This window comes from Thermobia domestica, chromosome 11, assembly GCF_964235325.1.
Source record: "Thermobia domestica chromosome 11, izTheDome1.hap1.1, whole genome shotgun sequence".
Taxonomy (NCBI): domain Eukaryota; kingdom Metazoa; phylum Arthropoda; class Insecta; order Zygentoma; family Lepismatidae; genus Thermobia; species Thermobia domestica.
Window position 1 is genome coordinate 153876494 of NC_137464.1, and position 25260 is coordinate 153901753.

The 25260-nt window shown below is 36.6% G+C and overlaps 1 protein-coding gene across 2 annotated transcripts in view; it reads right to left on the reverse strand.

Annotated features, from left to right (window-relative positions):
• Ire1 (serine/threonine-protein kinase/endoribonuclease Ire1) overlaps positions 1–25260 on the reverse strand; it is a 161110-nt gene that overhangs the window by 52028 nt on the left and 83822 nt on the right. For both annotated transcript variants that reach the window (XM_081731224.1, XM_081731223.1), the window contains one exon: positions 10548–10664. In XM_081731224.1, coding sequence (XP_081587350.1) covers positions 10548–10664 — 117 coding nt within the window. The remainder of the gene's footprint in view (positions 1–10547; positions 10665–25260) is intronic.

A 25260-nucleotide genomic window follows, 5' to 3' on the forward strand; every position in this document is an offset into this window, starting at 1 on the left:
CACCCTCAGCGGATCCAGGCAACTCACACGTAATTTATCCTTTATCTTTTTTTTTTTTTTAATTTCTTCTTCCACTATTTTTTAAAATAATGAAAATTTCTTGCACTAGAAGTCTCTTCTTTTGAAACTATAGTTCCTAGAAAATCTTATGAAAAATATTTTTATGAAGACGTAATTTTGTGCTAGTTTGTGGAAATTTTGCTCTGTTTTAACATGCACTATGTGAAGATGCTCTTATAATCTTAAATCTATTGTATGTTAAACATACTTATACGTTAAAATTCGATAATTACACTTTTTAATTGTCTGTGTTACCAAGTACAAGAGGAAATTCTTAAAAGTGAGATTGGTTGTGCGTAAAGTGCTCCGATCTGCTGAAGAAGGTGGCAAAGAATACAGAAAGAGTAGTTATTAGTACATTAAATGTATGTATGTATGTGTGTGTGTTTCCAACCAACACTGACAACTTTTGGGAGATGATTCCTGGCACCAATATAAGACAAGACTATATGGTGCAGAAATGCCTCTTTCCGGTGCAATAACCAACGGAAAATTTATCGGAAAAATGAAAGAGCAATCATAACTCAAGAACAAAATGGTGGATCGAAACCACGTAAACGGGAATGCTGGTTATTATTAGTCTTGGATTTCATTAATGCACAATTGGTTATGATGCAGGGGTGGCACAAGGATGAGTCTCAAACAGGGATGTGAAACACTCAGGTATTTTTAAAAAACTAGCCCAGAGAGTTTTATTGACAAAATTGGGTTTTACTAGGTAATATTGAAAAAATGAAATCTTTAAGTTTTACGTCCCACGGTTATGCCGGTTAGGCTAAAGGAGACGGTGATGATGAGAGATGAGTGAAATGGTGGAATGAAGAAAGTGGGAGGAAACGGGAGAACCCCGAGAAAACCCACGAGCACGGTGTTTGTCCACCACAAAGTTCACTTGGCGGGGCTGGGATCGAACCCGGGACCCCAAGCACCAGAGGTGAACGCTCTACCACTGAGCCACCGCGCCCCCCATAGGTAATATTGAGTTTTATTAAATTTTGTACGGATATTAAAAAAAAAAAAAGTACGAATATTTAAAGCAATACTTAAAATACCGTTTAAGCATTCATGTTCTATTGTAAAAATGAAACTATGGAATTCCGTTGTGGGTCACGGCGGCTCACCTCTAGCGCGAGTTCCTGGTTCGATTCCACCTCCCAACAAGTGGGATTTGTGGTGGACAAACAGTGTGTGCGTAGGTTTTCTCGGAGCTTTGTTTCCTCCCACTTTCGCCATGCCATCATTATCATCCATCTCATCTTCCCAGTCTTCCTTAGCCTCGGTGCATAATCGTGATACACTGAAGTAAACTTAAAAAAAGAAAAAAAAATGTCTTACAAGGGAATCCGTGAAGCCCCATCAGCGTTTCGTGGGCTACACTTTGCACCACTGACACTCGATTACATTTCGATTTCTAGAAAGAAGGAAGTATAAATTTGTAGAGTAACGAAGAGGTGGGTGATTCTATGTAATACAGATTAAGAATAAAATCTTATTTTCCTGGTTTCATTTTCCTAACTCGTGAGATACTCAACTTCGAACAATATCGTGAGATACTCAATTTTTCGCATATATTTTGGCCCTCTGTCCACCTTAAAATGTACATTTAAATCAAAGTAACATGATTAAAATACCAGTTCGAGATACGTGATAACCACATCCAAAAATTCATTCCAAATAGTTTAACCGTTTCCTCGTGATGCGATCACGAACAAGATCCTTACAGCGAATTTGATCAAGCGCAAACAATTCAATGGTATTCTGTTCTGGTGATAAATACATATTTTAAACCAATTTTGAAACTAGACAAGTACTAAGTAGTACGATTAAAGAAAGAAATGATAATCACATTAAAGTTATAATTTCAATCCAAATTCTGAAGTATATTTTAGAAGTGTTCTTTTTTTGTGGGGGGAGGGGTTGTACTTTTTTATGTGTTTACCCCTCTCCCAGAAAAATTCACTGGGGAATTTCGCGCTGGGGAATATTCCAACAACTCTGTCTCAAACGAAGTAGAGAATTTCTGGAGTATGTTATCAAAAGCTGAATTAGGAAAATAAACAATAATCAAGTACAAAATATCAACGAGTGAAGCTCACAGTACGTTGTTCAAGTTAGAAAAACACTGTTAAATCTCGAAAGGAGCGATACATACATTTGACTAATCTACGTATTTTATCTTAGTACAGAATAAGCTCTCGGCGAAAAAAACTCATTCCCATAGGTATATCTTTGAATGTATGACTTATTATGTACAAAATATATTGAAATGAGTATGTTGCGTGGTGAGTATATTGCTTTGCAACTTTTGTGAGTAATTATTATGAATGCCTTGTTCTTAACCTACAATTTACCATTTTTCCTAATTTCTGTGTTCTCACATTTTTATCGTAGAACCTACCTTGGTGCTGGACATTCCTGAACTAAAGTACTATTGAACTTTGAATGGTGTTTTTGCCTTCTCTATTTCATTTGTTTCCTGATTGTGTTTTTCCTTCTTACTCCTTGGAATTCCCATAACATAGGTTCCATAATCGTGAAGTGAAAACGAAATAAAATGAAAATTTTCTGTTTAACGTCCCACGATTAAGTTAGGCTGAAGGAGACGATAAAGAAAGTGAATGATAATAAAAGAACTTGTGGAATGAAAATGTAGGAGGAAACCAAAGTATCCCGAGAAAACTTATGCCCACGATGTTGTCCACCACAAACTTAGTTGGCCGGGGAATGAACCACGCACCAGAGGTAAGTTCTCTACCACTGAGCCATTATGCCCCCTGGTTCCACAGTCATGTTTTCTTCGGGGAGTCCTACAACTTTTGTGTCCTAATACGTTTGTGATATCTTGAATTATGTCAAGGTTACGAATTCTTCACTTGAGTTCTTGTACAATTTTCTTTCGAATTTAAAATATTTTTCGCCAAATATTCTACAGGTTAAGAAATAGTTATTGTGAGTTAGTCAAACATTAACTTAAATTATTATTGTTGTTGACTGCGTAAATCTTTTAAAATGATCTTACAATGCTTGCTAAATGCAATACATCGTAATGTGAAATACACTAATACGAGGGGTGTGCAGTAAATATCCTCACAAACACCCAGACCAGTGGTTCTCAACTTTATTTTACTTGGCGCCCCCTTCGTAAACCTTACATACTTCACCCCTTCCCTCCCTCTCATGAAAAAAGACTAAATGTCACACGCATCAAAATGTAGCGTCTCCGAATTTCACACTTTATTTTTGACAGTAGATTGCGCTCCCTTGATCACTCTTCACGTCCCTAATTTCCCCTACAAGGTTAAGACCACTGGTTTAGACCTTGTCAGATATGAACTGAAGTTACTTGTACTATTTCTCGACGTAACCCCTGTCACTGTTACGTATTTCTGCCATCTAGCTACGAGCTTCTTTACTTTGGCATCGTAAAATTCTATTTATTCGTCTCTCCACCATTAGAGAACTACCAGAATAGTTACCTATGATACTACTAATAATGCTTAAAACTCATGAATAGAAGCTACATGATGTCTATACAGTATTCTCGAAATTTTCAATTATCTACAATTAACCTAGAACAATAGTTCTCAAACCTTTTGAACATTCCCTTACTTGATGGTTCCATATGATCCTCTGTTCCCTTGTACATAAAACTACAACAATAATATATTAAAAGCCACCTTGACCGCGATGCACCAACAAGCTGTCGCCCACCAGTTGAGAATAGCTGACCTTGGAGAACATTCTCACTTTTTCCGGACGAAGAAAACTTATGAATTTTACATTTTGACCGTTAGTACTTTTTGTATATTAATTTGTTTATCACACACTATATCTACTCTACCAACACATCTATCGGAATTATAGTTCTTTCTCTGGATTGGGGACATGGTAGTTCAGTGCGAGGGGACCTTGCTTCGATCCCAGATCATGGAAGTTTATGGTGGACAATATCGTGTTTGTGAGTCTTCCCGGGGTTTTTCCATTTTTCCCACGCTCCCATTTCACGAATTCTTACATAATAATTAGCTTTTATTAATAATCTGTTTACAATAGCTTAATAGGAATAACCATGAAAGATTAAAGATTTTCTTTCATTTTATTTCTTTCTCCGAGACTTTATTCTGTACTGAGACAAAGTAGATGAGTGAAAAATGTGTATCTCTTCTTTCGAATTTTAACAGTGTTCTAACCTGAACAGTGCAACATTACAATAATTTTTACTCGTTGAAATATTGCATTTGGTTGCTGTTTATTTTCCTCATTCAACTTTTCATAAAATACCCCCGGAATTCTTCAGTTTGCGTCTTGCGCCGCGCCTGCACAAAATTTAATTGTACACTAATGGAATGTACTACTAAAATTTATGAACATTTCCGATTTATCCGATTTTGATCCGACATTTCATTCTCGAGTTATGCTGTTTTTGTATTTCTCTAACAGTTTTCGGCTGGTCATAGCGCAGAAAGGAAGCATTTCTGCACCCACATGGGTCTATTCATTTCGTCTTAATTTGGTGCGAGTAATCATATCCCAAATTTTGACAGTGTTGTTTAGAAGCACTATGTATACACGATAAATAGTAACTTTCAAGTTGTAAATGACCTTTTGTTCCTTGACTAATTTCAACCCAAAGAATGAATGAATAAATGAATGAATATATATATATATATATATATATATATATAATTTCATTAAAACGGCAGTTTAACGTAGAACAGATATATAAGCAGGCAACATACACACACGCAATGCATGTCGTATCGAATTGGAGACACCTGATTTTAATTCTACTGATAGCTTGCACATAAAAGCGGGATTTTTCTTTTTAAGTTAAAAGTAAATTTATTTCTTTACTCTTAGCCCGGTTCTAACTCTCAGAGAGCTCCATCGTGGCTACATGGTTAGCGAACGTGCCTTCGCATAGTGGGAAAAAGTGCCATTTTAGTGGCTGAAAATTCGAAAACCGACCAAAATGGCAATACGTAATGAATCGGAGATAGAGAGTCCACGCAATGTTAATGAAAATAATGTGATAAATAAGCTAATGAGGAGTGTACGAGTCATTAAATGTTGACCATATATATATTTTTTCTGTTCGTGTCCAAATGAAGCTATAAACTTCCGTATTTGCGAAAACATCACTTCGCCAGATTGGTTGAGATTTTGAATATTTTGGGGATGTATCAAGTACTTGGTACTTAAGTAGTCCCTTGCATATTGGTAGTCGTATTATTTTATAATTATGACTGTTCGAAATACGTCTTGAAATAACTAAATAAAGCTCAAAATGTGTTTTTATTTATTGTGCATAATTTGTACAAACATTTAGTAACTGATGTAGGGAGATGACGTCTTCATTTTTATTTTGTTTTGATTTACATTCTATAAAAACTTAATGGTGAAAAAATGAAAAAAAAAAAAAAAAAAACTAGCTGCCAAGGTCTGCCTATTAATATATATATATATATATATATATATATATATATATATATATATATATATATATATATATATATATATATATATATATATATATATATATATATATATATATATATTATGTGGAGGGATTAGACCAATCGTGATAGGAAGCACATGGAGAAGACTTGTAAAATAATATGCGGGAGAATTAAAAGTCAGATACTTCAATGCCTTTCTCCACACCAACTAGGAGTAGGCATTCAACATGAGCTGAAGTTGCAGCACATGCTGCACGTATGTATTACTCCTACCCTCATCAGAAGCCTTCCTAAAGATTTATTTTAAAAATGCTTTTAACGAATTAGACCGGAATGCAATGCTCACTGCCGTTAACGACAGTTTTCCATCTATCTATCCTTACGTGCTCCAGAGTTATGCTCAAGTCAGTTATTTATTATACGGCACAGACATTATCTTATTCCAAAGAGGAGTTCAGCAAGGAAACCCTTTAGGTCCTGCATTATTTGCCTTAACGCTACAACCAATCGTCAATACTATAAATACAGATTTAAATATATGGTACTTGGACGATGGCATTATAACCGGAGATCCGGATACCATACTAAATACATTAAATGTTATCGACACAAAGGCATCTTTAATAGGTCTCCAACTAAACTACTCCAAATGTGAGATTAGCTTCCTGGAAACACCTCCAGAACAGACAAATATATTCTTCACTATGTTTAATGAGGTGGCTCCAGGCATTCAATTAATGTCGCCTTCAAACGCTTTTCTCTTGGGTTCTGCCCTTTCTTCTGAAGCAAGGAGATCTTTATTAATTGAGAAGACTGCCAAGCTGGAGAATTATTTCCAACGATTGTCATTAATGTCGGCACACTCAGCTTTTTATTTATTAAGAACTTCTTTTACCATGCCAAGGTTACTATATTTTCTACGATGTTGACCTTCTTGAAAAGAAAAAGATCTACTTGAACGTTACGATGATTCCATCAAATCTGGATTAGAATCCATCTTTAATTGTTTTCTTCCTCATAATGCATGGCTTCAGGCTTCTCTTCCGATCAATTTTGGAGGATTAGGCATCCGACGAGCCTTAGATATGGCTATTCCCGCCTTCTTGGCATCATTCTATGGTTCCAAATGCATAATCGAATTACTTCTCCAACAGGATATAATTTCTCACGAAACTTCTGAGATTGAGGATTGCTCTACAACTTGGTCAATATTAGTTGGCTTAGAATTACCCGAAATCAACACCAGATCAAAACAAATCATATGGGATATGCCTATCATTAAATCACACCTCTCCTTTTTACTCCAGTCAGCAGACAACTTTGAAGACAAAGCCAGACTAATATCTGCTTCCTCCTTAGAAGCAGGTGCTTTGCTCAAAGCCCTACCTTCGCCCATGCTCGGCCTTCACCTAAGTAATGAATGTTTCCGAATAGCCATTGCGTTACGTCTAGGGGCAGATATATGTGAAGCCCACAAATGTCAAACATGTAAGAGCGAAGTAAATAAAAAAAGTTTACATGGCCTTTCATGTTCCAAAAGCGCAGGTAGACACTCTTGCCACTCAAATGTTAATGATATTATAATGAGAGTACTAATCTCAGCCGGCATACCTGCAATAAGAGAACCTATTGGGTGAAGCAGAACAGATGGAAAAAGACTAGATGGAATGACTCTGTTACCGTGGAAGAGAGGTAAAGTGCTAATTTGGGACTTTACATGTTCAGATATGTTCGCTCCTTCCAATCTCCCCTTTTCTTCAATTCAGGCGGGAAATATAGCCAGCCGAAATGAAACGGAATAAAACGAGAAAATACATTAATTTTGCGGAAAAATATCATTTTGAAACTATCGCTATTGAATCCAGTGGTTCATGGGGCAGAGAAGGTATTAACTTTATAAAAGAAATAGGCAGACGTATCACGCAGTTATCTGGCGATTACAGAGCAAGCACTTTCCTCATACACAGAATAAGTATGGCAGTTCTAAGAGGCAATGTCGCCTCAATACAGGGTACCATGCCCAAAGGCAAAGAACTAGAAGAAGTATTCCTACTGTAAGACATTAAAATGAAAGATATGAATGACACGGTAAAACAAACTGAAGGATAATCAATCGTCTCTCTATGAGGAACCACTGACCTTTTCTTAAACATTAGTCTTAATGTATTAGGAAGAGTTTAGTGCGAAGTTCTCCATGAAAAATCCGCAGATTTTGTTGGTGAAAGTGTCGCTCTAGGCATCGAGCTGTTTTATTTATTCACTTATTTTTAAATTCTAACATTTATTATTATATTATTATTGAAGTTAATTATTTATGTTTAGATAATCGTACATTAAAATAGAAACTTATATATCAGCAAATATCGCGATGAAACGTCGGGAGCTATTTTAAGTGTGGCGTAATGCAGACGGAGTTTCGTATCGAAATACCGCAAAACGTCTCGCGAACAAACTTTAAGGAACCTGCTGCATACATTGCTGTATTCTTCAGATCCCGTAATTTCTTCAATCTCACAAACTACTGTTATCTATCGCAGTCATATAGAGCCTCTTTCACCAGATTACGAAACTTATAGTTAGATCCCTTGCTATGTGAGCCTGATGCAGTAACTCAAGATTCAGGCTCTGAGAGTGAATAGGTACGAGTGGTAATAAGTACTATCTATACGTATGTAATGCATAGATACGTATGACATGGCTGTAACATATTGGATAAAATTCTTGTGTATATCTAGGTGTAGTTCGTGTTGAGTGTCAATCTATCTACATGCTACACTATATGTTTCTTCGTTAAATTCATAAAAGGATTCATACTACTAGAAAAAGTACATGCACATAGCACACTATTACGTTACTTCCTTCTCTGAGCAAAGTGGCTATGCATGGATCGCAAGAGTTACGTTTTCCTCGTTCACTTTATGCAAGATTCATTACACTACAAAAACCAAACATTCTGTTTCCTTGAAGTAAGTGGCTATATATATATATATATATAGTTACGTCCTTCTCTAAAACAACGTGGATATGCATGTACCAATACTTGTTTTTTCTTCGTAAAAAAAATTAAAGGTTCATAGTACTACTAATATATCTGCTTACTTTTGTCTCTAGTAAACGTGGGTACATGTGCAAAATAAAATGAAACAAAATCTTTAAGTTTTACGTCCCACGATTATGCCGGTTAGGCCAAAGGAGACGGTGATGATGAGAGATGAGTGAAATGGTGGAATGAAGAAAGTGGAAGGAAACGGAAGAACCCCGAGAAAACCCACTAGCACGGTGTTTGTCCACCACAAAGTCCACACGGCGCTAGCTGGGATCGAATCAGGGACCCCAAGCATTGGAGGGAACGCTCTACTACTGAGCCACCGCACCCTTCTACATGTGCAATAATATATGTGTTTTATTTAGTAATTTCATAACAAATGCTCATGCTAGTATAAAGAGATACATCTCTATACGCAACCATAATGTTAACTCTTTCTCTAAAAGAAATAGATATATATGTAATAATTTGTTTCCTTCGTTAATTTCATATCATGTTCATATTACTACTTAATATGTATACCACCAGCTAATGTTAGCTTTTGCTGTAAAATCAGTGGATATACACGTAATGGTATTGGTTTTCTTCGTTACAAGATTCATACTGCTCCAAAGACGAAAATACGTATTGCTGCAAACTTTGCTACTAGCTTATTTCTCTAAAATAAATGTACATACTGGTAACAATATGAGTGTTTCATTATTTAATTCGCTAACAACATGTTATAGCAATACAAAAAGTGCAAAAAATATATATAAAAACATGCTTTACTACAGCGCAACGAATTTTTCGCTGCTAGAATTACAATTTTTCCCACTGTGCTTCGGTGCAAAGACTCGAGTTCGATTCCCGGTGGATGTAGTTCTGATTTCACGTTACATTGTTCATCCTGTTAACATATAGCCTCGGTGCTGAAAGGGACACTAAACTCTAATTTTACCTCAGGATCAAGTTAATTCTTAAGCATCAACGAAAATCGTAAGGTGTGTTTCATAAGAAATCAGATAATTTCTACGAAATTTAGCCTGCAATATTTTTCTTGAAGTTAATGGTAAACTCAAGCCCGCCTTCTCAGCCTATTTCAACCCCAATGATAGGCACCATTTTGAAGAGTTAAACAAAGCATATGAGTAACGTTATCGGTAATTTTTAGGAAATTATTAGTTAAATGTGTATCTTTTTCAAGACAAGGTAACAATACCCTCTGCTCATGATTGGTTTCAACCCTAAATAATAGACCCCACAGCGTTCTGACCGCTATTATCGTAAAAATATCGTATCTGCATCACTTTCCTCCGTATGTTTACCATAAAAATGTTTTAAATCTTATACGTTCGCTATAATTTTGGAAGTCTCAAAGAGAACAAAAGCAATTTCTATAAAAATCAAAGAAACTTCCGGAAAGTAAAGCTAAACATGTTTTCTAGGTTGGCGGTGAACTCTCCTTGGCTAATTTCAACTCCATTGGGAAATGAACGAAAGTACACGTAATATTTCACGAAAATTAATTAATTTCTCGGGAAGACATAATCACATATCTTTATTATTATTATAGTAATGAGATTTATAGTGGTACAGATTTTTAGATGGGGGTAATTCACTTCTTTACTTTCATCGACTTCATCCCAAGCAATGACAACTGAAAGTCCCCTCCCCCACCAAAGAAAAAAAATATATGCCGAACTCCATCAAATTGAAGAACTTTTACTAAAATATCATGGAAAATTCTTAATCCTTTACTCCTGATGGATTTCAACGTCAAATATTAGGTTTATTTCTTAAATCTTGAAGAAAACACATCAATTTTCATTTAAATCAGTATGCAGTATCATCGAACAAACATACAGACAAATACAAATGCATGTAAAGTCTAAAGGTATAAGTACGCTTTCAATATTTTTTCCCATTAAAACAAACAAACAAAAAAAGTCAATACTACAAGATAATTCAACCTTCAACTTAGAAAGTATAAAATAACTTACCTGACAACATTAGGATGTTCATCCGATTCTCTTAATAAATCTACTTCACGATCTGCGAAGTTGAAGCAATCTGGCAGAACCCTTTTCACAGCTACAGCACGGTTATCGAATTCTCCCCTAGAAATAAACAAAATATAAGATAAATGAAATTACACTTGACTAGAAGTAGCTGTTAAACTACTGAAATGTATACACGAATCACACTAGTTTGATGCAAATGAACCCCAATTCACGTTCGAAGATTCATTAGACTAATATACATTTCATCTACGATTAGTAAATAAATACATCAAGGATTAGTAAATAACATATACATTCAAAATTTATATTGAATATATATTTAATTTTGGAAAACAAATAAAATATGACCAAAGCATTAACTATATATTACTAATAACCTATGTTACAGAATGGACAATTTAACACTGCCATCATTACAAATATTTACTGAATGTTAAGTTGCAGAAATTAACACATGTCATAATTAATATAATAAGTGCTTCGCTGATATGTTATTATTCAACCAATCAATCAGTGCTGTTTGTGATAATTGCAAGACGCGGGTGAGTGTCCAGAAATTTATACCACAGATTTGCTACATGGCTATACGGAAATGAAATTTTTAATTTAACGTCCCACTATCCCACAGTTATGCTCTTTAGGCTAAAGGAGATCGATGATTAATAAAAGTGTATAATTATGAAATTAAATGTTTGTGCTTTCCCACCGGGAACCGAACCCAGGACCACGTGCAGCAAAGGCACGCACGCTAGTCACGAGACAAGCGGGGAGGGCTAAGTGGTTATACAGAAATGACTACAATTTCAAAACTGTACAACTCTGATAGATCACTATAGCATAAAACCTCTATTATAATCAGAGTTTCTGTATGCCTGGCATCGAATCAAACAAGCATTGAATGTGTTCCTGAGGAATCGCCAGCCATGCTGCTTGTGTAGGGGTCAATAAGGTACTGATACTGTCTGTTGAATGATCGTAACGCATAAGCTGCCAACCAACTTCGGTCTCTAGAATTTTCCTGATGTAACGCTCATTGCTAAGACTGTTCTCAATGTGTGACCGTCAACATCACATGTTGTATCCAATGGGACCCCATACCATCACACTTTTGTTCGGTTTATGACATTCGACAATCCACGCTGGCAGACTGCGTTCACTATGATAGCGCTTAAAGTGTGTGCGGTTATCAGTGTAGAACAAGTCAAAGCGGTGCTCGTTCAAAACAACAACTGTCACTAAAAATGTTAGCGACGGTGTTCCCAAGTCCATTCCAGTCTGAGGGTTTAGTAATTTTGGGTCAGTGGAATTTGCCACAAAGGCATGTGTGCCACCAGCCCTGTGTTCAATAGGTGCTATCGAATATCGGCGCAGAGAACACTTATTACTGTGCTGTCCGTCATCGCGTGGTGTGGTCATTCGCTACATATCTTTGGTTCTCTTTTATTCACTGCTTCTACACACTCATCACTGTCGTAACAGCTTTCTCTGCACGTGCATCTATTTCGCAGTACGAGACTGGTCTTCATATGTGGATCAGTTCATATGAAGTGAGCCAATGAGAGTTGCTTGACAATTTTATAATTTTTTTTATTTTGTTTTATTTATTTATTTATTTTTTTGGTCTGTGGACTCCTACATGATTACAGAGTCCAAAAATAATATACTTAATATTTTATCGTTTTCCCAACTCAGATGGCAAACATTTTGGTTTGATAACACGGACTGATCCTTGTGTAGGAGTAGCGTTAACTTATATTACTCAGACTTAATTATTAACTTATATTACTCGTCATATCTAGGATGAAACAAAGCCTATTTTATTCAGGAAAGAATAGCCTATCTTATGTCTAATACATACTTAATGAAATTTGTATGCGAAATAGTCCAAATCCACCCAAACAACTGACATCGAAATTGACAAATTTGCAATGTTCGAAGGCGTATCACTCCCAGAAGGAATGTAATCTTTGGCTTGATTTTTAGCTATCAAAATGTATTATATGGAAAACAAAAGCACGCCTTTTCAAGTTACAATGTTTCAAAAATTGTTTTTTTTAAAATCAAAATTTGTACATCCTATATCTTCGTTGGGACAGATTAAAAATCTGGAATTTTCAAAGATGAACCCTCTATCATGTATTACACTGCTGTACAACTACCATATTTGAGATTTATCTAAAAGCCAAAATTATCACATTTGAGATTTATCTACAACTCAAGTTACAGAACGTTAAAAGTCACAAACAAAAACGAGAAAAACAATATGTTATTCTTATCAAACATGATTTCAACTAATATGTTGTACTATATGTACTTGTGTAACATAAAGCACCTGATGATGTAAATATTAAATGAACGTGAATAATTTGAAGTTCTGGATAGTTTAAAGATTGTTTATGGTCTACTTAGGTTCGAATTAAAGAAGTTTCACTGTATAAAAACTCAGGCATATTTAGTCAGTATTTTATAACTAGTTCGTATGAAGGATACTATTGATAAAAACGTGTTTTGGTTCAAACAAAATTACTGCCACATTATTTACATCTTATTTTTCACTCTTGGATCCCGTTTGTAGATCCACTGTGATTTGTATTCATTAAGAAGTTTTGATATTTCTTCGCTTAACTTGGGAATAATGTATTATGTCCTGCCAGTAGGTGTTGTACGTTCTCAGGCACTTAGTTTCCTTAGAACATTGTTCATGGGCACCCAAGTCTAGTCTTTCTCATTTTTCTTAAAATAAATCCTTGGTCCTGCGGAATAATAAAATGCAAATGCACATCTTTAGGTTCGTCACTTATGTCATTCACCTTTGCCAGACACCAATGACCGTCATCTACACATGCGATGGAATCTCTTCTGTGCATGTGTAATTTGTACAGCTTTTGTAGTGAAATGAATTACATATTCTGTATTTTATGAGGTAATAAATCACTTAAGGTTTCTCTCTGAGACACGGACAAAACAATGAAAAAACTCAATGTGTCAGTAATTGTAACAGTTTGTAAATCGGTCAAGGCATTTACTGCTGTGATATTAAATGATTTCTTGTTGTTATCGAGATTAAATCAGGTATTGCATTTTCACTATGAGTTTGGTATTGATTTCTTAAGTTGTATCAGCGATCTGGACAATTATATATAACATTATTAATAGGCAAAAACTAAGAACTGGTAATCCTAGCGACTGGACCACACTGTTGAAATATGAATGAAAAAAATCACTTATATGGCTAAAATTTGTTTAGTATACTCTCAGTAATTATACATTTTACGAGATACGAAGCGTTTGAAAATATGAACATTGGTCACAACATTAAAATGCTATCATTGTAACATTGGAACATTGTAATTAACGTACGAATATCTATTTACAACCACCATCTCATTGTAAACAACAACTATTCTCCTCCCATCCCACAACATTAAGCCTGAGATTTTATTTCTTCTTGGGTGATATGCCTTCGAATATTGCTGATTTCTCAATTTCGATGTAAACTGTTCAGGTTAATCTGGACTATTTAGCATATAAATTCCATTAAATATGCTATGGACGTACGATAGGCTGTTGTTTCCTGAATAAAGCTGCTTTTGTCTCATCAACTTAGAGTTCACCAGTTTTGAGTATTATAAATTAACGCAAAACCAAGCGAACGTAAGAATTAGCGTGTGTTGTCAAATTAAAAAGTCTGGCATCGGAGTTCGGGAAACGATAAAAAATCAAAATCATTATTTTTGTACTCTAAAATCACGTATGAGTCGATAAACAAAAAAGAATTTGATTATATACCGGTCAAGCAACCAATTACTTTTTCTCTAGTACACTTGGCATGAATAGACCCATACGCCATCACTTGGGCCCAGTCTTCTGTTTATGTTCCACCCTTTGAAGTAGAGGAGGCATAGTGACTCTTGCCAATACCTTCCCTGTTAACTCGTCGATACTCCATTATTTCAGTATTGCGTTAAGAGGGGCATGGTGGCTCAGTGGTAGAGCGTTTACTTCTGGTGCATATGGTCTCTGGTTCGATCCCCGGGCCAAGTAAGTTTGTGGTGGACAACATCGTAGCCGTGGGTTTCCTCAGGGTACTCTCATTTCCTCACATTTTCATTCCATCAATTCTTCCATCATCATTCACTTGCCTAAATCATCCGTCTCCCTTAGTCTAACAGGCACAATCGTAGGACGTTAAACTGAAAGATTTCATTTTTTCATTTTCAGTGTTACGTTAACTGTCATTTCAAGCTGTCACTCCAATCACAGGACGGAGGGTATTCCTGGCCCCACGCATCCATCATCCCTCTGAAAATGTACAATTTTCTGCTGTAGAAATCTCAGACGCAATCCTTCTGAAGTTGCAGTTTTCAGAAACACTCAATAATTGTTTATGGGTTTATACTAGTAAGTTAGCAAGAGTTCTCTGCCGTTATTCCATTGTTTTTGCTTAATTTTGTTGTTTCATGTTAGTGAAAACATGCGTGCATTCTAATTCTGGTCACATTTTGTATATTTTACAGTCGAAACAAGATGAAATATCAAGCGGACAAAGTTCAACATTTCCCCCATATTCTGTTCTTTCGAATTTAACTAAGAATAAGCGCAGTAGGAACGATAAAAACAACTTGTGGCGTGAATGGAGCTAAAGCCATTGCTAAAAGTACGGCAAGGAAATGTTTTTTCTTGTTTCTGACTTAACAAATATTCCACGATCAGGAAGACTGTAAGACTTTGACGAAGATCGCTTAAATGAACTTCTTCATGAGAATTTCAGCTAAATAATTCAGGAATTAGCACATGTTATTAACTGTACAACGATAAATATATCAGATCACTGGTTCTTTTTTATTTATATTTGAGCCATTAAACAATACACTCCGTCTTTTTATTGATTCCATTTATTTATATTTTGTATCTGGTTGCCCCTGACAACCTGCTATCCAAAATCTTATTATTTTAGAACATTTGAATATCTTTATATATATTGACAATTATATTGTTTAAAACTTTTCTTTCTCTTCTTCTGATAGTAAAATCAGCCAGCCTAGTACATATTTAGAAAATCTTATTGCCCAAAATTACAAATATACAATGTACTGTTGTATATTATGGCGCCCGACGGACTTTTCTTTTTATTCATTAACTTCATAAAAAGAAAAAGAATTCTGGACCGTCTACGTATACATGTTAATCATTCGAGTTTTCGAATGCACCTCGTATGCTTGAAAATTACAATTCATATATTTATACATACATATATATTATATTTAATTTTATAACAATATTATTATCATATTTATCATCATATTTATTTTAAACTTTATCATCATTTTCATTTATTTATACATTTCAACAACGATAAGGCACATTCAAAATTTGATTTACAAGTTGTTTGACTTTCAAGTCCTTTTTCGGGTCCATTAAATGCTTGCTACAAGATAATAATTATTTATTTGGGCATCATGAAGAAAGTTTTGAAAAAGAAAGTACGATATGTTTTAATGTTTGTTTTTCAGTACAAAAAAAAAAATATGTCTTATCTAAGAATACATAGATTATCTGTAGCTATCATATTTGTTCCAAAATAAACATCGGACAAATAAACAATATCATTCGGGTCTTTAACGATTTTGAGTAACAAAGTAAAATCTGTAGATAATGTTGCTACCACTCCCAAATTTACCGGTACTAGCCATGACTTCCAACAATGTATATTTATCCAAACTGGATTCAAAACATTCTTCATGAACATAGTCAAAGTGGTTGTCAGCCTCGTCGGATATGTCTCCTTCCGTCTTATTGTGTGTTATAGAAGAAAAATCTCGTCCAGTTCTTTACCAGGAGGTAATGTGCCTAAGATCGATGACACATTCCCGCGCTGGATGGCGATGCTGATACGTTGGAAAAGGAATGCAGTCGCTCGGGGGTCACCAGTTTTGATTGCTATTCGATGACCAACTTCATTAATGAAATTAGATCCTTCGTGACCCCAAGACCCACTGGTTTCTATTGCTACTGTTACAAATCAATATTTGTCCAATAGGTTTGAGTATTTTAGTCTTTTGTCTGATTCTCTGTGAGCGGCGACGAGACCTGCCTGAATTGAAGAATGGGATAAGTTGGAAGGAGCAAACGTATCGGAACATGTGAAATCCCAGACTAGTGCTTTTCTATTTTTCCATGGTACCAAGGTCATGCCATCAGGCCTTTTACCATCAGAGCGGCAACAACCATTTGGTTCTTTTATTGAAGGAACTCCCGCTGAAACGAGGGCTCTACAAATAATGTCGTTTACAATATGATGTCGAGATTGCCTTCCCGCACTTTTTTTTTTGCATGAAAGGCCATGTAATCCTTTATTATCAACATATGCGTTGCAAGCAGGACAAAAGTGAGGCTCACAAATATTAGCACCTAAGCGCAGAGCTGTAGCAATACGAAAGCTCTCATTAGAAAGGTGTAGGCCGAGTGTGTGAGAAGGTAGGGCTTGAAGCCATGCTCCGTTTTTGGAGGAAGAGACAGCTAACAGCCTGGCTTTGTCATCTGGGTTATTAGTTGATGATAGGAGTGAAGATAAACGAAGCTTGACTATAGGTTCATCCCAAACAGACTGAACATGTCTTTTTGTCGATAGGTGGGGGATCCATTCCAACCAGACTAGTCCATTTATCGGTGCATTCTTGTACATCTCGAATCGAGTCTAAGTCAACCTCCTGTTGAAGAAGAGATCCAATTAGTTCTCGTGAGCCATAGAATGATGCGAGGAAAGAAGGTATGGCGATATCCATGGCTCGACGAATCCCAAGGCCTCCATTCTCAACTGGTAAGGAAGCTTGTAACCATGAACTGTCTTTCAAAGAACAGTTTAGAATGGATTCCAGTCCTGTTCTAAGAGTGTGGTCGAATTTGTCAAGTAATTTATCATCCTGCCAAGAAGGGGAGCAACGGAGGAAATACAGTAATCTTGGAAGTGAGAGTGAAGCTCGTAGTAAATAATAAGCGGAGTGTGCAGAAAGTTTTGATAATTGAGAAAAGAATAATTCTAATTTTGATATCTTGTCCAATAAAATTTTGCTCCTTGATTCGGTAGAGATGGCAGCCCCTAAAAGTTCCGCATTGGTAGGTGATAAGAGTTTGATACCAGGTGCTACTTCGTTAAACTTTTCATAAAGGTCATGGACTTCATCAGCTCTGGCGCTCAGAAAACTCACTTCACATTTGGCAGAGTTAAGAAACAATCCAATAGAATAGTTTGAAAAAGATGTATGTGATATTCATATAGTTGTTCTTTGAACACAAAAATGATCAAATATAAGATATAGTTAAACAAAATATATATATTAAGATTGAAATATTGATAATAATCAGAACATAAAATAATGATTAACATCTTATTAACATCATAACATGAATAATGTGATTGATATTGCATTTTGGCAATCATAAGAAAAACACATAAATAGTATGAAACACAAATATTAAGTAATACACAAAACATTAAGGCATATGCTGACATCAATTGAGTAACTGCGATCATAGATTAAAAACATAACTCAAGATTAAATAACATAAAGTAAAATACAATAAACTGACTCACTTTGTATCTAGGGCTTTTAAATCAGTCTCACAATCAGAAAGTTGATACTGGGGGCAAGTATATTACTCACTGAGTGAGTAGGTGTTGTGTCAAGTATAGTACAAATATACTATTTTATTTAACAGCATGCTTTTGTGTTGATTACTTCCTGCAGTATTGTAAACATAAATAAAGATAGCTTGATTCACAAAGCTCTTCGAACTTACGTACTGATCCTCTCTCTCTCTCTCTCTCTCTCTATATATATATATATACTGACCAGGCAGACTTATGATTACCCGCAACTTTTTAAACAAAGTCGTTGGGCTGACGAAACAGGCAAGGGGCGCAGCAGAACCGCTCCCAAACGGTAACAAGGAACAATAAGTGTGATGCTTATGCGTAGAATGTGGAAGGACGGTGATAAATTAGAGTTTAACAGGGGTCAGAGTGTGATGTCTGTTTTCTAAAGGTGTAAAAAGGACGGTGAAACCAGCATTAAACCACATGGCATAGGGCGAGCATACCTCATTAAAAATGTTGGATGTCACAGAATAAGAATCGATGTTGGTACAACAGAATAAGACGCAAAATGTGGCACAAGTAACAGCAGATTTTAATAGTTGACAACGAACATGTGCGTCTGAGCACACAGTTCACTGTACACTGTTAGATATGGGTCGCAGTAGCCGACGTTTCACGTATGCCAATGTTAACTTCGCGGCACCATCAATAACGACTGGAATGAGTACGTCTTCATAGTCACTGGACCGCAGAACAATGGCATAACGTTGCATGGCCCGATCCAACAAGTCACGATAGTGTCTTTATCACATTAATGACTAGGTCAGAATCCGTCGTCTTCCAGGGAAATAAATGATCCAGAAGTGCGAAATAGGATTATGACAGGCAGGTGGTGGTTCCATTATAATTTGGGATATCTTTACATGGCCATCCATGGGCACAGTAGTGCATGTAAAGGGCAGCATGCAGAGTCCTATCAGCAGGTCATTGCTGATCACGAATACCCATTCATGTTGCCCATATTTCCAGCTGGAAATATTATATTTCAGGAGGACAACGATCCTTGTCACAAGACCAACGTTGCTGTAGTGGTTCAAGGAGCACAGTGGTGAATTTCAATTGCTGTAGTGGGCCCAAAACTCACCCGATCTTAACCCAATTGAATACCTTTAAAAAGTCCACCCGGCCTGTACCAAAGTAACATTGCTTCCGTGTCTAAACCCACTCCTGCTATCCTGCGAGCCAAAAGTTGACATATTCGATGTTAAATAGGTAGTCATAATGTTCTAACTGGACAGTGTCAAGGTGGCAACAAAAATTACGGAAAGAATTTTATGAATACGGTATTTTCCCTGATATTTAATTACCCACACAAACTTACCCATATTGGTGAAAAAACATGACCAATGAAACATGACTAGGATGATAAGTAATACAGTGTGTCCGTAAAGTTGCGCAACCCAAAGTTTGATTGCGTATATCTTTTGATCTAAGAATGATACAGATCTGAGACTTGAAACAAATGTAAGCATGTTCTGTGTAAATATTTTTGAGATCATGACCAATGCTGGAGCCTGTAACGTTTCTGTGTAATAGCGAAAGAAATTACAGTAAGTGTAAAATAAAAAATATGCAAAATGAAGACAATCAATATTCAATTGCAGAAAAGTGATTTCCTGCGAGTGAATTCCTGTGTATATGTACAGTATGCATCAACATTTATCCATTGGTGCGAAAATGTGACATGGTTGATGCAGTGTTGCTATATAAAAAGGCTATTTAATACAAGTCCCTAAAATAGGTGTTTTTTGACAGAAACGCGACCCCTGGCAATACTGTTGTCATAAAATTACTGTAACAGGTGTGTTTTAGGTTAATAAATGATAAGCAATGAGAATTTGCACCTAATTGAAAACATTATTTTTTTTTCAAAATTTGCGATCTTAATCTCTACCTTTAGTCATATGATAAAAGTTTCATCGAAAGGACTGAACGTGATATTGGAAAAAATGAAATGAAATCTTTGAGTTTTACGTCCCACGGTTATGCCGGTTAGGCTAAAGGAGACGGTGATGATGAGTGATGAATGAAATGGTGGAATGAAGAAAGTGGGAGGAAACGGGACAGCTCCGAGAAAACCCACGCACATGGTAACTGACATACTTATTATCTGCACAGGAACACTAAATACAACAAACACCGAACACGACAACTACAACATTTCTTCATTTTCGATTTTGTCTATGCAACTTACACAATTACGCTCAATCAGCAGAAATATGTAATGTGTGTGTGTGTGTGTGTGTGTGTAAAAAATTAGGGTGGCCCATTTTGATCTTTCCACGGAAATATCTCGAAAACGGTTGAACATAAATGAACCGAGCAAAAACTCAAATAGGGAATGCGAAGGGGCACATCGAATGGTGTTGTTGCTGTTCCCCCTAGGGTCGCCCTAAATGGAAGCCCAGGGCCCAACCTCAAAATTTTAAATGGAAACATGAGTCGAGTGATACCTCGTTCGATAGATCTTTAAAAACTAAAGAGCGCTGTGGCAAAAGATTTTTCATTTGGGTCGCCGTTTTCAAAATGACCACCAAGACATGGTACCTGTATCAGATAAAACGTCCAATGCCCATAGAATGAAAACGGGATAAATGACCAGAAGAAAAATTCGAATAGGAAATCACAGAGGTATTTATCATTCCACGGCTCGAGAATATTGCACTAGAGGAAAAAATTATTACAGTAAAAGTGCCATAATGTAAAGAAGGAAATCTAATTCCTAAAAAAATTATCGCTCCAAGCTCCCTTCGTAAGTGAGTGAAGCGAGAAGGAACGGTGAAACTGCAAATGAGAATCGTAGTTTTGCTTCATTGCTTTACATACCAACTTTCGTGAGTGTACCGCCAGGGAGAAATGACCACCAAAAAACCTGAAAAAAAAAAAAAAAACGCGAACTTTACCCTCCCCTCCTACGTAATACCTCCACATACATAAAATACATATTGGGGAAAGCTTCATCCTTCAGAAATACATTGATACCAAAATTATCTTCCTTGCTTAATTAGGGGTTCAAAAGCTTGACTATTGAAGTTTAAAGCCTTGATGCTGCATCTGCGTCAATGGGCATTTAAAGGTTAAAACCTCTGCTTAGCATTCCAGTTGCTTCTTTTTTCCACATCAAATCACGGTGAAATTCGGTTTGGAGAGTAACACCCATTTGTATTGCACAGTGTATTTTTATTCATTACAGTACCAGTCACTTGTACACACAAATGTTTCAGACAAACTATACCTATTGCAAGTAAAAGTGGGGTTCCCACTGAGATTTTACTATTCATTCTCGCTTCACCCACTGACGGAGGGCGGTTGGAAAGATAATTTTCTACGAATTAATTTCCTCCTTGGCATTATGTCAGTTTTATTTTAATTATCTTTTTCTCTCTTCCATCATTCTCGAGCCGTGGAATGGTAAATACTCTCGGTGATTTGCTATACGACTTCTATTCTGTTCATTTACCTCCAACCGTTTTCATAATAGTGGTACTGGACGTTTTATGTGATACAGGTACGATGTCCTGGCGAATATTTTGAAAATAGTGACCCATATGAAAAATCTTTTGCCACAACGTTGTTTAGTGTGTCAAGATCTATCGAACGAGGTATCACTCGAAAAATGTTTTCATTTAAAATTTTGAAGCTGGGCCCTGGGCCCGTTGAAGGGCAGCCCTGAAGGTCACCGCTACAACATCATTCGACGTACCCGTTGGCATTTCCTATCTGATTTTTTGTTCGGTTCATTTATCTTCAACCGTTTTCATATTAGTGGCATTGGACGTTTTATCTGATACAGATACTATGTCTTGGCGGCCATTTTTGAATTCGGTGATCGATATGAAAAATCTTTTGCCACAACAACTTTTAGTTTGTAAAGATATATTCAGCGAGGTATTACTCGCCCCATATTTCTATTTAAAATTTTAAAGTTGGGCTCTGGGCCCCCATGAATGGCCGACTTGGGGGGTATAACCGTCATCAGGTTATAGAAGTATTTTTTGTGGACGCTCTGTATATTTCGTAAAGACAGTAATTATTTTTCGATTTCTACTTTATTCTGCGACGCAAATAATTTCTTTCTTCGGTGGGAATTGCTTCTTTCCCAAGCAACAGAACAAAGAACTCTCTTATCGTTCACTCATATATATATCTAAAACGTTGCTTTGTGGTGAGAACATTTTAGTGAGCGACGAAGCTTCTCAGTGTTTCTTTCTTACATATTCATATGCAAAAGCTATGTTCTATAGTTATTTGGAACTGAATTAAGTGTATCTTCCAAACATTTATGGAAATACTGCGACCCAGAGCACACCAGGTGTCTGAGCACTACAGCGACGCCAGCCACATCGCTTTATCAGTTCGTTATCTAAACGTTCCTGCACCCCAAGTTATCGCAATGGTTTGTGCGTCGTGGCCAGTGGACTAAAATTAACGTTAATTCTTTTTTATATTCTATTTGAATGTACATACAGGTGATTTAACCTGAGTGCTCTTGAGAATAAACTGCCAATATTGATCAGGCGATCAGTGCAGCTCGTATCTCGAACCCCTGAGTTCGACGAGTCTTACTCTGTAACTATGAGCAGCAACCACGTACGTTGCATCGGGCATCAAGCATGATGTTGTGCTAAGGGGTGTACGTTATTAGCCAGTCAACGACCTAGTCATGGCTATCCCCAATCAGTGAAATCCCAGGTTCACATACCTAGTGCGTCTTAGTTATAAACGCGCTCTCCAACATTATCATTCCATTTTGGTGATTACCTATATACTTATGCTGAAGACTAACGTCGACCTTTAAGGATTTTTTGGAGCAGCAACCATACTACTTCGTGGGATCATCCCGATATTACTCCCACAGTGCTAATTCCTCATGTGCATTAACGGTATGAGAAAAGTATTTATAGTGGAATCCCAAACATAATCTTCCATATATATATATATATATATAAGTGATAAAGGGCTATAGTGTAGTGAAAAAGCAAAGTGTGATCTTATTAGTGAAAATAATTATATATATTCAGTGTTCGAGTGTTGTGGTTGTTTTTCTACTACGTCATTTTTTTTAAATAGTATTTTAATAAATAAGCATAGTGTCTGAAGTAAGATTTGAAGCTTTCCTGGCGGCGTATATGATAAAGTTCTTCTCGGGCAATCAGCCAGGTGAAAACTGGTGGATAGGCCAACGTTTCGAGAGCTGTCATCGTTCTCGTCATCAGGGCAATTATGTAGAGGTCAGCGGATATAAGTAATATATACTCTGGGCTGGAGAAAATGCTGGTTCCTGATTGGCTGGTTCAATCTGAAAAACTGGAGCTGTGATTGGCTGGCTATGTTCCGTAGTCCGTGCTATTGATTGGCTGAGGGTTATCTGGATGTTTGTGTGTCGTTTTCTTTGCTGTGGTACTGATGACCCTGTGAATGCGGAAAGGCCTATATAGGACAAACAGGACGCACCATTGAACAACGTTGCAGAGAACATGAAAATTACATTAGATTATTCCATCCAGAAAAATCAGGTTTAGCTGAACACAGTTTAACAGAAGGCCATAAAGTTTTATTTAAGGACACATCCATCATTACCAAGAGCACCAGTTACTGGACCAGGATAGTAGCCGAATCTCTTGCCATAGTTCATGAACCGAACAACGTTAATAGAGACACTGGATTTCAACTCAGCCCCCTGTGGAACCCGGTCATCAGTACCACAGCAAAGAAAACGACATACAAACATCCAGATAACCCTCAGCCAATCAATAGCACGGACTACGGAACATAGCCAGCCAATCACAGCTCCAGTTTTTCAGATTGAACCAGCCAATCAGGAACCAGCATTTTCAGCCAATCAGGAACCAGCATTTTCTCCAGCCCAGAGTATATATTACTTATATCCGCTGACCTCTACATAATTGCCCTGATGACGAGAACGATGACAGCTTTCGAAACGTTGGCCTATCCACCAGTCTTCACCTGGCTGATTGCCCGAGAAGAACTTTATCAAGCATAGTGTCGTTTAATCCAGTGTGTTTTTGTTGTATGTATGAATAATGTTTGTGTGCGTTGTAGTCTGAATGACCGTCTGATCGTCCGTGAGGTTTTCGAGACGAGACATCCGAACCTCTCGGTGCCTAATGCTCATCTCGTTATTGAGACTGACGAGCAATTTGAGAACGATTTTGTAATTCCTTTTTGGAGATGTCCTTCAACGTCTTCCCCAAGTAAATCCAGGTCTCCGGAAAATACTCATTGGCAGGACAACGGAGGACAGACCCCGGAAAACGATTATAGGGGCACCGCAACATCATCATTCACTGTGCCCCATAACATTTCCTATTTGAGTTTTTGTCTGGTTCATTTATATTCAACCGTTTTCGAGATATTTCCGTGGAAAGATTAAAACGGGCCACCCTGTATATATATATAACTACATAAAAAATGAAACACGATCATGTGCTTAATTCACGAAAGCGTAGTATACATTCATTCTCAGAATGCTAGTTATTCATTTGGAATTTATTTTAATAATGTCTTTGTTACTTTGTATTAACTATTAGGTTTGCACATTTGGGTATTTATAAAATTCTGTTTTCTAGCAACGAATACTAAATTCCCACGCCAAAAAGCGAGCGCAAAAGGGATTGTTCCTGAGAAAAGTAAAATCGTGTCATGGAACATTATTTACACTGGTGAAAGAATAAGAATTTAACTGGTGAAGCAAATTTGAACTTTCACAATTCTCAAAGGCGCCTTACGGTTATTGACAGACGAAAGCTCGTTGTTTAACATTTATACTTAACATGAAACCATTACCATAACGTCCCACAAACAAGATAGTAATTACTGAGTTAATGATATCAGAATGAAAGGAATGTAAATAGATTAGGAAACGGAAGAGCCCCGTAAAAATCCACCCGTTATTGATTTATTACCAAACCCATATAGTGCACTCTTGCTTTGAACGAAGAAATGTTGGTGCTAGAAGTCAATACTCTACGACTAGAACTTGAATTTGTGTTTAAGTTAGTACCAGCATGCAAA